This window comes from Elephas maximus, chromosome 6 (genome assembly GCF_024166365.1).
Source record: "Elephas maximus indicus isolate mEleMax1 chromosome 6, mEleMax1 primary haplotype, whole genome shotgun sequence".
Taxonomy (NCBI): Eukaryota; Metazoa; Chordata; class Mammalia; order Proboscidea; family Elephantidae; genus Elephas; species Elephas maximus.
Genome location: NC_064824.1, coordinates 49,796,246 through 49,810,005, shown reverse-complemented (window position 1 = coordinate 49,810,005; position 13,760 = coordinate 49,796,246). Strand labels below are relative to the sequence as shown.

Below are 13,760 nucleotides of genomic sequence, written 5' to 3'. Positions count from 1 at the left end.
GTCAACTCTGACTTACAGCAATCCCAAGTATGTCAGAGTACAACTGTGCTCCACAGGGTTTTCAATCTCTGATACTTCGGAAGTAGATCTCCAGGTCTTTCTTCCAAGGAACCTCTGCATGGACTCAAACCTCCAACCTTTCGGTTAGCTGCTGAGCATGTTAACTGAAGACTCCAATTAGGTTGTTACTAAATGTCTGTTCTCAGTGACACTTTGCTGGCTGTCTTATTTAAAGCTACACACACATTTCCAGCAAATTATTCCTATTTCTTGACATTTTTTCTACAGTACTTAGTAATCGTTCTCTGAAGCCAGTCTTCTTGGGTTCAAATCTTGACCCTACTACTTAGTGGCTATACGCTAACTTCTCTGTGTTTCAGTTTCCTCATCAGTAAAATGGGAAAGTAATATATTACCTATCTCATAGGGCTGTTAGGAGGTTTAAGCAAGTTAATAGGTTTAAAAGCACTAGATCTGTAGAAAGCACCATAAAAGTGTTAGCTTTCACCATCATCATCTGGAACCTATATATCTTACCAATTTATTATCTGTCCTCCCTCACTAGAAAGTAAGTTCTCCAGAGCATTTATTTCTTTAATGCTGTAATCCCTGTGCATAGAACAGGGTCTGGCACACAGTAGTTGTTTAAAATGTATTCGCTGGTTGAAAGAAAGAACAAATATATGTTTCCCTTCCTAAATTCAATTCAGCACCTTTAAACTGGGTCTGAACTCAAATAATGAACTTCTACCTGGGTCGCTACCTGGACCCACCTGTCACATCCCAATCATTGGAAACCAAATCCTATTTTTACAACTGAATTGTGTTTTCCAAACCTGACATCTGATTTGCTTACCTAACTATACTTTTTTGCCCTGTCAGTTCATCCTAGATACTCTGGGCCATCTCTCTTACTGTGCTGTCAGGATTAACCCAGCCTACATGCTCCAGAGTCTCACCCGGTATTTTTCAGGGTGTGGTCTACCTGCACCACAAATCTTAAAGGAGGGCTGGGAAACTACTTTTGACAAGAACTCTCCAGGTGATTCTGTAAGTTCAGGAACCACTCAGTCTAACATATTACTTCTCGCCTGTTCGCCATAGAACCAAATGAGTTATCCATTATTAGTCTACTCATTCCTACTCATCTGAAGTTGCCCCCTTACTGCCCACAACCAGAGGCTTACTTTGTCTCTAATGCCACAAACATTAACAAAGTAATCTAGGCAAATAAATTTATCACTGCAGGTGGGAAATGTCTTTCCTGCAAACACACCATAAAACATAAGTGCTAACCTGAGGGCAATGAATTGAATCTTGAGCATTTGAATAAACCAAAACGTCCTTTAATAAATGAGTCCCATTAAATCTTGGTATTCAAATGGAAATAGTACAAAAAAACCAGAGTAAACAAGATCTGATTATGACTAATTCAGATTTTTTTAAAGGACCAGAACAATGAACATACCTGATAATTCATGATGGCACGTAAACACATGATACACACGTGGACATCATCTTTTTTACTCACTAGTCTTGAGTTTTTCAAGGTTCTTCTGCTTGGCAAAGTATTATATCTACAAATAAAAAGGGATATCTTCATAAAACTCTAGATTACTTTCTTACCATTGGCACGTGTACTCCGAAAACGAATATATTCCTCTACCTTTACCTGCAATAAAATGAGAATTGCAGTTCAAAGCCACCACCAACAAACCCACCACCACAAAGCCACCTCCGTAGACTGCTAGGTCTACATGATTCTGTATGCTGCTCATCACCTCCTCAGGCCAGGGACTCATGGACAAGGAAACTCAACCTCACTCACAGAATACAGCAAACCAGACCATATGTGAGATTATCAACAAAACCAGGGTCCTCATCAGTAGGCCAAGCTAGATTTGCAGAGGTGATCGAGGCCAAGATGCATGCAGATTTAGTCTACAACAATACGTGAGGGCTGAAACTTAGCTTTTTTGTGAAACTCTGACCACCTGACTGGACTCTAACTGCACCTTCCCATTACTGCTCTCTGGAGTCCCTGTTTCGGACTTGAAGGCTAGGCATGGTCATACGTTAGCACATTCGGTATCAGACCCTGAGGCCTTCATGATGTGCAAATGCCTCCATAACCTGATCCTTCACCAAAAACCCGAATGGCAGCTGGAACTTAGATGGAAATACGTCCATAGTTTAAAGGGTGAAGAAGAGGTTTCCATGTTAGGATTTGTTGTATAGAGGGTACATTGCTAAGCCTTCTGTTGTTAAGTTCTCCTTTATGGAGATTTATCACAGCTTTCAAGTAGCAAAAAAAAAAAAAAACGACAATGTAACATGATACTAGTAGAAAAGACGACAACACTGAAAGCCTGAAGATGAGCGGAAACACAGGCAAGTCTCCCCTGCAACTCAAAGCCTGAAATAAAAGCAAATTTTCAAAGTTGTCGACTACTTTCATGTAGTCGATGACAAAAATGCTCCACAAAATAAGTTACAGCCCTTCCTTCTTCTCGAACTGAATCAACTGAAAAGCTTAAAGGAGGTATGATGAATATTAACATACTTTCAAAGGTCCCAGAGGCACAGGCCAGAACTTGAAAACGGAACTGACGGGTTTGTTTAAAATTGTTCAGCTGGGCAGCTCTTTTTAATTTCATTTTCTGTTCAAAAACTATCAAACAGGGAAGAAAGATTCTTCTTTCACATAAGCCGACTATTAAACCCAATAAGTTTCTGAAAAGCACTTCAATTAAGTCACTTGCCTCGGTAAACCTGAGTATATAGAATTTTGTTTTCTCATGCTAGTTATAAAAAGGAGGATTTTTTAAAAAAAACTTTAAAGGAGGCTTTATTCAAGGGCTTCTATTCTATTCACACATGGAAATAAAGTTTCAGCAGTGGAAGTTGGCCTAATTCACTTCTGAATGCAAAAATAAAGACGTTGAGATGTGGGAGACAAAATCAGATCTGGGTGTTACGAAGCCCAATTGCAACATCTAAAATAGAACTTTAAAATGTGTCACTTTGCCATAACCACAGGCTGGCCACAATTGGTAACACACTTCTTGGATGTCTCACAGAGATTGGTACACCTTCAACCAATGACCACATGGACAGTCTGACCCAAGCATCTGTCATCTTCTCAGTCTACATTTGAAGTTCTTTCCCTTCCTCTACTAATCTTAACTTTGTTAAACCCCAGTTTCGTATTTCTTTAGTGGAATCACTTGTTAGGTACACGATCATTTATTAGGGAGAGAGTTCTCATTTTCAACGGAAAACAATGGCTACTAGCTTAAAACAAAACCATCTACGATTAAGTTAAAAGAAGAAAAGAAAAGGTGGTTCCAATGGAAACAACTGTTCTTTGCTAAATTATCTTAATGTGCAGCAATGATTCCAGAAGATATACTGAGTAAAGCAAACTACTCTTAAGGGAAGATAGGGAAGGTCATTCTACACAGTCCTGTATTTCTGCATCATTTCCAAATAAATTCTAATTATCTCAGCATGTATACCAAATTTATGCCATTTAATGGTGCTCCTAAGAACTGCTAAATAATATAGTAGTTCCTTCCTTTTTATTTATTAATTCAATTTGAGCTATATCGTAACAAGTCTCTAAGAACCCAAGACATCTTTGTCATTATATTTTATAATGCAGAAACCAGCAAAAATCAATTACTTAGAATAATACTCTACTTACTAAATATTAACACAAAAAGGCTTCTATTTGTTATATATAAAAAACCCACTGCCGTCGAGTCGATTCCAACTCAAAGCGACCCTATAGGACAGAGTAGAACTGCCCTGTAGAGTTTCCAACTAGCGCCTGGTGGATTCGAACTGCTGGCCTTTTGGTTAGCAGCCGTAGCACTTAACCACTACGCCACCAGGGTTTCCTTGTTATATAGAGTAGATGGTTAATCCCAAATATATTATCTGGATCAACATTTAAAACAGATTTAATATGAAATGCCACATTCATACTTATTAATATTTAAGTTGTTTTAAAAATATATAGTATATAAATAAGAAGTCAAATATAGTTTTATTTATTAATGGCACTGTATCACCAAAAAAAAAAATCAAACCCATTGTTGTTGCGTCAATTCTGATTCATAGCAATGCTATAGGACAGAGTACAGCCACCCCATAGAGTTTCCAAGGAGCAGCTGGTGGATTCAAACTGCCGACCTTTTGGTTAGCAGCCAAACTCTTAACCACTATGCCACCAGGGCTCCATTCAAAAAGACCTAAATTTTTCTGAAGTGTATGGTGTTTGCCCTAATTTTTTTTCCCCCAATTTTTTGGTTTATACAAAAATAGAGTGGGGATTAAAGGCAACATCTGGCCTTGGATGTTTAAAATCATAGCACTGACAGCTGAAGGAGATCTAAGATCATTTACTCCAATCCTTCCTTTATATAGATGGAAAAACTGAAGCCCAAAAAAGTTACATCCACAAAGTAAGTAAGAAGCAAAGATGAAATGAGACCAGACTAGACACCAAGTCTCCTCACTGGGATTCAGGAAGTCACGTTCTACAAATTGCTTCTCAACTCGATTTATCAACCATCTGTCAGGTTATCATGTGAAAAGCTACCGCCTACGGCCATCTGTACCAGTTTGTTCCCTGTCAAGTGTTTGTACCCTGTCATCCTGACAGAGTCTTCTGCTTTGGTTCTATACAGGTATCATTTCCGACCCTCAACAATCAGTTCACTGTGAAGGACTAAGGTGCAGTTTACCGGTAACAGCAGCATCTGTGCATCTCTTTCAGAACAGCAGTTGTCAGTCCCAACTCACAGCACCCCCACCTACACATGTCAGGGTAGAACTGCGCTCCAAAGGATTCTCAATGGCTGATTTTGCAGAAGTAGTTCAACAGCCCTTTCTTCCCAGGTGCCTCTGGGTGGACTCAAACCTCCTACCTTTCATTTAGCAAACCCAAACCAGCCAGGCATGTAAACCATTAGCATCACCCCAGGTCTCCTTTCAGAATATAATGGTCTAAATAATCATCCTGAACTTCAGACCCTAGCTCTCTTGCCTTAAGCTGATAAGCTTCCTTTTGGACCAAGAGATGAACTGTTCCCTTGTCAGTCTACTAAATGTTAACAAAACGCAGTTTTCTTTTTAAATCTTTATCTTGTATCACTTATCAGGAAAGTAAGGATTTTTTTTTAATAGGAAGTTTTGCTCTGTATTTTGGAATTCTCATTCTCAAAGAATTTGTCATAATCCTCTTCCTCTCAAAATACAAAATATTTTCAAAAGACTCAATTTAGGATCACCTATAATCTATAAGGCTATAAGGCTAGATTTTAGGGACTGTGCAATTTGTATTTACATTTAAAAAATTTTTTTTTTTTTTTTATTCCTCAGCATGGAAACCCTGGTGGCGTACTGGTTAAGTGCTACGGCTGCTAACCAAGAGCGTGGTAGTTCAAATCTGGGCAGTTCTACTCTGTCCTATAGGGTCGCTATGAGTCGAAATCAACTCGACAGGACTGGGTTTGGTTTAGTTTTCATTATTGTCATGTATCATATTAGATGTGTTTACATATAGTTTTGGTTATTCCTCAGCGTATATTTTATCCAATTTTAAAATCTTTATAATTAGGTACTTGGATTATTTGCTTTAATTATTGTCTGAATAAATATTTTTTGGACAGGTTTTAAATTAAGCTCCAATGCACGATGTTAACATTATCTAATAAACGCTTCCCAAGTTGACCCTAAATTCCTCCAACAGAATTAGGACTAAGTGAACAATCTACTGAATCCAGTCTAGAAGAGCAGGCCTCTGGTGCTCTCCTATGCTCTCCAGCCAGCTGCAGGACACCAAACCGAATCTTTTGTTGAAGCTTCAAAGTTGATTTTACTAAGTACCTACTGTTAGATGCTAAGGGAAAATGAAAGATAAAGATGTTGCTTCTGCCATTGGGACTTAGGAAGCCAATGAAAATTACACAGATGGCTGCAGTATTAAAGCATGCTCTGTCCACACTCCAACCCCAGCCCTACTATGCACTTAGTAAAGGGTTATATGTCACGATACATGAAATGAATTCAATACCGAACATTAGACACACATACACAGAGCATAATACAGTGCAGCAAGAGTAGTCACACCTGCATAAAGGAGAAAGCTTTTTGTAAATTATCATACTTACAATCCCTATATAATCAACCTTTTCTTAATCAAGCCACATCTGACTAGGTTAATAAGGACCTAAAAACTAGGTTAATATAGACCTACTCCTGATAATTGTCTTTAGGCACATGAAAGTTGTTTTTAAACAGGACTCTAATTTTTTTTTTTCTAACTTGAGAGTTAAATGTAAAAGAAATGAAAACAGTGGTAGTACAAGTGTCAGGATGGTGATATGACAAAACATGATTAAACACAAAATATTACCAATGCAGATGTAAACTACACCTGTCTCATGGGTCTTTGAACAGTGGGATTATAAGACACTTCCTATCTTTATTTTTGTCTACATTTCTAAATTTTCTACAATGGATGTGTGTTACTCACTCAATAAGGAAAACAAGAAGTTACATAGAAAAACTCTTTTAGACGATTTAGATTTGCCTTAAGACAAAAGGCTAACTAAAAAAAAAAAAAGGCTAACTAGATAACATCAAAACACTCTTTCCACCTTTACTTCCTAGAAGGGCTCATTTTAGGTAGAGAGCTGGCCTTATCTTGATAAAGCAAAGTTGTGGGTTTCTGTGGTGAGACTGAATCACACCACCACACAAGTGACAAAAGAACCAAGTATCATTAGAAAAACTCAGCTTTGAACACTGTATTCCTTGGAGTTGCAAACCTTCAATCAGGCTGAATACAGTGCTTAGCAGCTTCCACACACTTCTAAGAAACAGAGCGAGGGAAGTAGTTTAGTGCCACAAAATTCTACCAAATGTATGAATCACATCGATACACTTAGGTACAGATGGAGAATCACAGCAATCATCTCTCACCAATTGAAAATTCCAACACCTCGAATGAAACTAGTCCTAGCAGCCAGATACTACATATACAAGGTGGTGTTGTATAATGAGGTTAACACAGGTAAATAAAATTCAATATATTATCGTTGAAGGGTTAGATAAAGCAACCTGCACCCAGTTCTACGCCACATTCCCTTAGGCTAAACTGCCCTCATCTTCACAAGCACTGATCATCCTAGCTTAGCTATTTGAATAAATTTCCCACAAAGAACTGAGCTTTATAGGGATTAAGTCAATGACTGAGTAGGAGGTATGCTGTGTTGAACTAATACCCTTGGTGTGTGTTCTGGTACAGAATTATATAAAGTGAGAACGATTACTGTAATATTTTCTTCCTGAAGCTATTATGACACTTCATATAAAAGAGACTATTTGAACAGAGCCAAATTGGAGATTGTCCCTCTCATTCACTGCCGTATATTAAAAAGGCCCCAGTGAGTGGCAGCACTAGTTTCTCTGTGGTCTCCCATGGATAATTGAGGCAGATGAGCTTTAGCCCTCTCCCATCTAGTATGTCTTGAATGATCCCAGATTCTGTCAACAGCTAACGGCGCATGTTCCCATAACCAAGATTTTAAATTGGCTTCTGTGACAATGCACTCTCCTGGGTCCTCTTTCTCTTCACCAGTAGTTCTCAAATCTCATTGTACATCACAGCTTAATCTGGGAAGATGGGAAAAGAGAAAGAAAAAAGAAATCTAATGGCCAGGCCTAGAAAAAAATCTCATTTTGAATTCCAAGTTGGGCCAGGGTTGAGAACCACTCTTCCAAAATATCTTAGCAGGCTTTTTCTGCCTGTTCCTTCAATGGAGGTGCCCTCCAACATTCTATCCTTGGCACCCTCCTCTTTCTAGTTACTCTTTTCTTGACCATCTCAAACAATCTTGTGCCTTTTACTATGGCTTATACTTTGATGACTTTATCATTCCTCTGAACTTAATTTCACATTTTCATCTCTAGCTCCTTTGGATCCAATGCAAAGCAATTCATGTGGCTAATCTAAAATGCATCCAAACTTAAACATACGTAATTTTCTCCCTCAATCCTGCTCTTGAATTCCCTCTAATAATGTCCTGCCTTAAAGTCGAGTCTGGTTGATGACTCAAGAATCCCCGGGTGGTGCAAACAGTTATGTACTCTACCACTAGCCAAAAAGTTGATGGCTCAAACCCATCCACAGGTGCCTCAGAAGACAGGCCAGGAGATCTGCTTCCAAAAGGTCACAGCCCTGAAAATCCTATGGAGCAATTCTACCCTCCACACATGGGGTTGTTACTAGTCAGAATACACTCGACGGCAGCTAACAGCAGCAATGGTGAAGACTCAGCCCTGGTCTGAGCTACAAGAACAAGGATCACTTAAGGTTTCAAGACAGGCTTCAGTGGTTTAGTGAGTCCCATGAAACTGTGTGAAAGAATGCAGTTATACACACATGTGCAAGTGAGTCCTGGTCGTATGTCCCCAAAAAGACCAGACCATTGTATCTACATATTGTTTCCTCCTTCTCTCTCATCTCCCAAGTACAACTGCAACCAAACTTAGTCTTCTACTCCTAGAATTCTCTCACGTCATACCTTCCTTCTTACTGCTGCAGGCCTAACTCAGGCCATTATCCGGACAACCATTCTTACACTTACTGAACAAACAGTAACATTAATTACATGGCTTTGTTTCCCTCACTAAATTGAGACCTATGAAAGTAATAAGCCCTTTGCTATTTACATTTTAGTATCACATACAGTGTTCCACATATAAATCCACTGGCATAGAGTAGATGCTGATTCATAGCCAGGGCTTCCAAATGGTTCAAAGAAGTTCCTAGGAAGTTATATATAACAATCACCTGGGGATCTTCTTAAAATGTAGATTCTGACTCAGTATAGCTGGGCTGGAATTGTAAATTCTCAGTAGGGAATCTGTCAGAAATGCAAATTCTCAGCAGGGGTTTGAAACAGATTGGAAGCCCTGCTCATAGCAACCCTACAGGACAATGTAAAACTGCCCCATAGGGTTTCCAAGGCTGTAATCTTATGAAAGCAGACTGCCACATCCTCCTCCAGTGAAGTAGCTGGTAAGTTAGAACCACTGACCTTTTGGTTAGCAGCCAAGTGCTTAACCACTGCACACCAGGGCTCCTTGTTCCACATATAGCAGGTAATTAGTAAATAATCACACTAAATTGCTTATTTTTAAATTATGTACTTTTCTGGCCAAATAAGAAAATGAATAACATAACTGTCATTCGTTCATACTCAATTAGTTTCAATTTCTCCTTTCTAAACTCTCCTCACCACAATGGCATACACATAGAAATATTCTGAACATGGAAATCATTACCTAGTAATTTTAAACACTCTAAAACCCTGAAATGACCCCACTACTGACTCAAAGATTTAATGTGACTCTCTCTGTGGTCACTGCAAGTAACAGCCAACCTCATTCAACTCTGAGCCACAACAGACATCAGTGAAGTTTCTAAGCGTGGCTGTCTATATTTATCCTAATTGGAGTTCTTTGAGCTTCTTGGATGTGTTAATGTTTTTCATCATATTCACCAAGTTTTTGGCCATTATTTCTTCAAGTACTCTTTCTGTCCCTTTCTCTCTCTTCTTCTTCAGGGATTCACATTATATCCATGTTGTTATGCTTAAGAATATCCCAGAGGTCTCTGAGCATGTTTGTTTTTTTTTTTTTTCCTGATCCTCAGACTAGATCATCTCAATTAAGCTATCTTCAAGTATCCCAATTTTTCCTTCCACCTGTTCAAATCTGTTACTGAAGTCTTCAAGTGAATTTTTCAACTCCACAATTGTGCTTTTCAACTCCACAATTTCTATTTATTTTTTTATCACTTCTATCTCTTTATTGATATTCTCTATTTGGTGGGAAATCATTCTCATACTTCCCTTTAGTTTTTTAGATGTGGCTTTTTCTACTAAAAATAGTTGATTTAGTCTTTGTTAAGTTCAATGCCTGGTCTTTAGCAGGGAGTTTCTTTTCATTTTTTTTTTCCCCCTGTGTAGGCCCTAGTTTTTTTTTTTTTTACATGTCTCACATGCTTTTGCTGAAAATGACATTTTAAATAATATAATGTGTCAAATCTGGAAATCAAAATCTCCCTCCTCCCCAGGATTTGTTGTTGTTACTGTTTGATGATAATGTTATTGGTTTAGTGACTTCTCTGAAATAATTCTGGAAACTCTGTATTCTTTGTCATGTGTAGCCACTGCAGCGTATGCTTAGTTAGCCTAGTGGTCAGGCAATGATTAGAGATTTCCTTAAATGTCTGAAACCAATAAGTCAACTAGGCTTTGCCAAGCACCTCTGAAAGTGTGGGTGTGGGTGTGGGTGTGGGTGTCTGTGTCTGTGTTTGTGTGTGTGTTGAGGCACCTCCTCAACATTCAGCCTGGTAGTTGATAACTCTGCCTTAGCCTTCACTTCCTCCTTCTGCAGAGCCTCAAGGTCAGTCAGCAGCAAGAACTTAGGGCCTTTTGAGGTCTTTCCTGAACATGTGCACAACTTGACACGTGCACATGGTATCCTAGACTCCCAGGACTATGCTGGAACTTTTCAAAGTCCCTAAAGACATCTAATTCCCCAGTTTTTCCATTTACACATTTTGATTAGCCTTCCGTTTGCCCCAACTGTTTGTTATCCACTGCCTTGGACAGCTGTAAAGTTAAACACTGCCTCTAAAAGTTTCAACAAAGGCCCCTGGGGAAAAGGCTGTTCGAGTTGGGAGTGTTCCATGTCAGGTCAAATAAACAAGCCTTGCAAGTGGGGTCTTCCAGTGAACTACTAGAAAGATCAAATAATACTAATTCTCTGGGAATGTAGCTTTAAAAGAACGCCAACTCTGTTCTGCCCCCTCCACTGGCTGCCAGGCAGATAGTTTTACCGTAATTGCAGGCTGTTGGTTTCCAAAGCTATCATGGAGCTTGGTGGGGTGTAGCGGTAAACAGGACTAGTTAAATCGCCACAAAGCTCACTGGTTAACTGAATTCAGCCATTTTTCTTGACTAAATACTCCCCAGATTGCTGCAAGCTTCTAATTTCTAGAATTCTGAATAAGTTGATTCTGACCATTTTTCCCAGTTTTCTCATTGTTTTTTATGCATGAGAGGCCCTTATGCCACTATTTTCACTGACATTACACAACAGACATTTAGAAATCATTTCTGCCATACATATTCATTCTGAAGGGTAACAATTCCTTCAAGTGGATGGAAACAGACCTAACAAGGTCCTCTAACAATCAAGTCTCTCTGGGGACTTGGAGCAGTTATTTAGTGCTGTTTCAAGTTTTAAGGAAATCTTGTTTAAGAGGTCATTTGGACAGAAACCTCACAGGGAAATTAACACCATCAAATTTCTCAGACCTTCTTCTCCATTAACTTCAAAAACTGCCTGCTATTTTGCTAAGCACTGAACAAAAATTCTAAATGTTCTCCCAGTATTCAAACATGAGATCCAATCTCAGAAAAGCTGCCAATTAGATTTCACAAACCTCTGTGAATACAGAAAGGAAAAGACTGTAAAACTAACTTAAGGATCAAAATCGAACAGAAATTACTCTACTACTCGTACTCATTTTATGCCCGCTTAAGCACATGAAATAATAAATTACAAGTTAACGGTAATATGAGTGATAGGCATAAAAACTAAGCAATTTTTACAAAATGTTTTAAGAAACTGACATAAAACATTTCCTATTTAGTACTCTTGTGACAACTGCCACCTACTTCACACTTTGAACAGGAATCTGCTGAGAAGCATACAGTGAGCGTTTCAACCTGTGCAGCACTAGCATCAGATGCTACTGGGAAAAGAAGGTACTTCTGTTTGAAAGCCCTTCAGAATGACATCATTAGTCGACTTTTCTAATGAGAAACGACAAAGCGAGTAAAACCTGAATTTTTGACCCAAGGATAAAAAATGGGGAGGCCAGCAAAGAAAACCTGGAGAAGTAGCTCTGATGGCTCAGACTGACTATAGACTATATACACAGGAATTTCTCTTGCTAGGTACACATTTGCAGCTTGAATTATGTACAGTCCTAGCTGGAGTTCTGGTTAGTCAGTTCTGCTGTCCTTAAACCACTATTCATTGTAAAGATGTTAAAAAAGAAAATAATTTTGAGCTTTATTAAAGCAGTGCATTTTTAAATAACAATGGGTGATAAACATAAGAGTGAGTGATAAGTGGTATATCTATGAAAATTCTGGAAGTATAGGAGAAAAGACTGTTACTCATGAGCAAAAGCTAGATATGATCAATTGCTGGATTTACTATGAAATCTATAACATATGTAAAGCAGCAAGGACTTAGCACTAACATGGAAGCTGCTCTTCATATCTAGTGATACGGTGAAATAAGTCAGATCACCCACCTATGGTCTTAGCATCTATATATTTCTACACATTTAGATATATGAGTATGTAGGTGGCATAAATGTCTGTCTCTCCTTCTGAGCTTCTATTATCCACAAACTGCATATTATTGCAGAATCTTGAATGTTTTCTGAATTGACCTACCCAGGCTTTCCCAGAGTTCTGGCAAAGATGTTTTTTATGCCAACATTTGTGAGATTTGTAGCATCTAAATCCTAACGGCAACAGACAAAAAGAAAAGGTATATATTTCTTTCTCTTACAAAAAGTATCTTCAAACAGTTTTATAAACTATTCACATATCAAACTAACATCTACCTATAAATAAGGAACAGTAATTAGAACTCCCTTGGAAGCTAACGTAAGGGTTCAACTCAACTGGAATCCAAAATCAACTGGTCGTATCACATAATTTGGCTTAATGTACTAGAGTCTTTTTTGGTTCCAAGATCTGGGCTAACAGAACTTATAACCATGATTTGGGGTTTTAGGTTTCCTCTCTTTTACCCTTCAGACATGACATCACTTGGGCATATTTTTTCTATCAATTAAACTCATAAAATATACGATGTTAAAAAAATGAGCCAAACATTTACTTTCTGACTGTCTCTACAGCCAAAAGAAACAGTTGAAATAGTTGGATCCAGATAGTTTACAGTGGGGTAGAGGTTGAGAGAGGGAGACAGAGATGTAAACAAAACTTTTAAAGAACCTCTTCATCGGTTACCGAAATTTTCTGTTTGTCTGTATCTCCCATGAAAGGACCAAATGACAGGTGGAACAGACCTACAAATCAAAACGCTGCAATACATGCTTTCTGAATGGAGTAAGTGAAGGAACAGGGTATCAACCCATCATAAGAAGAGCAAATTTGGTCTGAATTTTCATTCTATTCCTTTTTTCAAAGGCATTTGCTACTATGTGGCTAATTAGTCAGGAGATAACCATGTGTAAAAGAGGTCCAAGAAAATCATCTAACTCTTGTGACTTGTAAACAAAAATATTTGTGCCCATCCCAAATTATCCCTCTCTTTTCATAAACCTCCAATGGAACACTGCCAATGAGCTAAAATTACAATTTCATAGCCTGGACTTCAAAATATTCCATAAACTCGCTCTGAACTACTTCCAGCCAGACTCATCTACTCATTGTTTCCTGAAGAACCCATGCATAGTCCTACCACAGAGCCACTGGCTCACACCATTCTTCCTACCTCTCCCTCCTCTTTCCTAACCATTCTTCCAGGTCTTACTCATTAATTGTTCCACATTCAGACCAAATCTCATGAATCTTTCCTACCTTTGGTTGCTCACTCTAGCCTCTGAATTTCCATATCCTTATTTTGGT

General features: G+C 38.5%; 1 protein-coding gene across 1 annotated transcript in view; it reads right to left on the bottom strand.

Moving 5' to 3' along the window:
• The window catches only part of FMNL2 (formin like 2), a 347,858-nt gene that overhangs the window by 68,468 nt on the left and 265,630 nt on the right, over nucleotides 1–13,760 (bottom strand). The window contains 1 exon segment of the mRNA XM_049887240.1: nucleotides 1,469–1,577. Coding sequence (XP_049743197.1) covers nucleotides 1,469–1,577 — 109 coding nt within the window.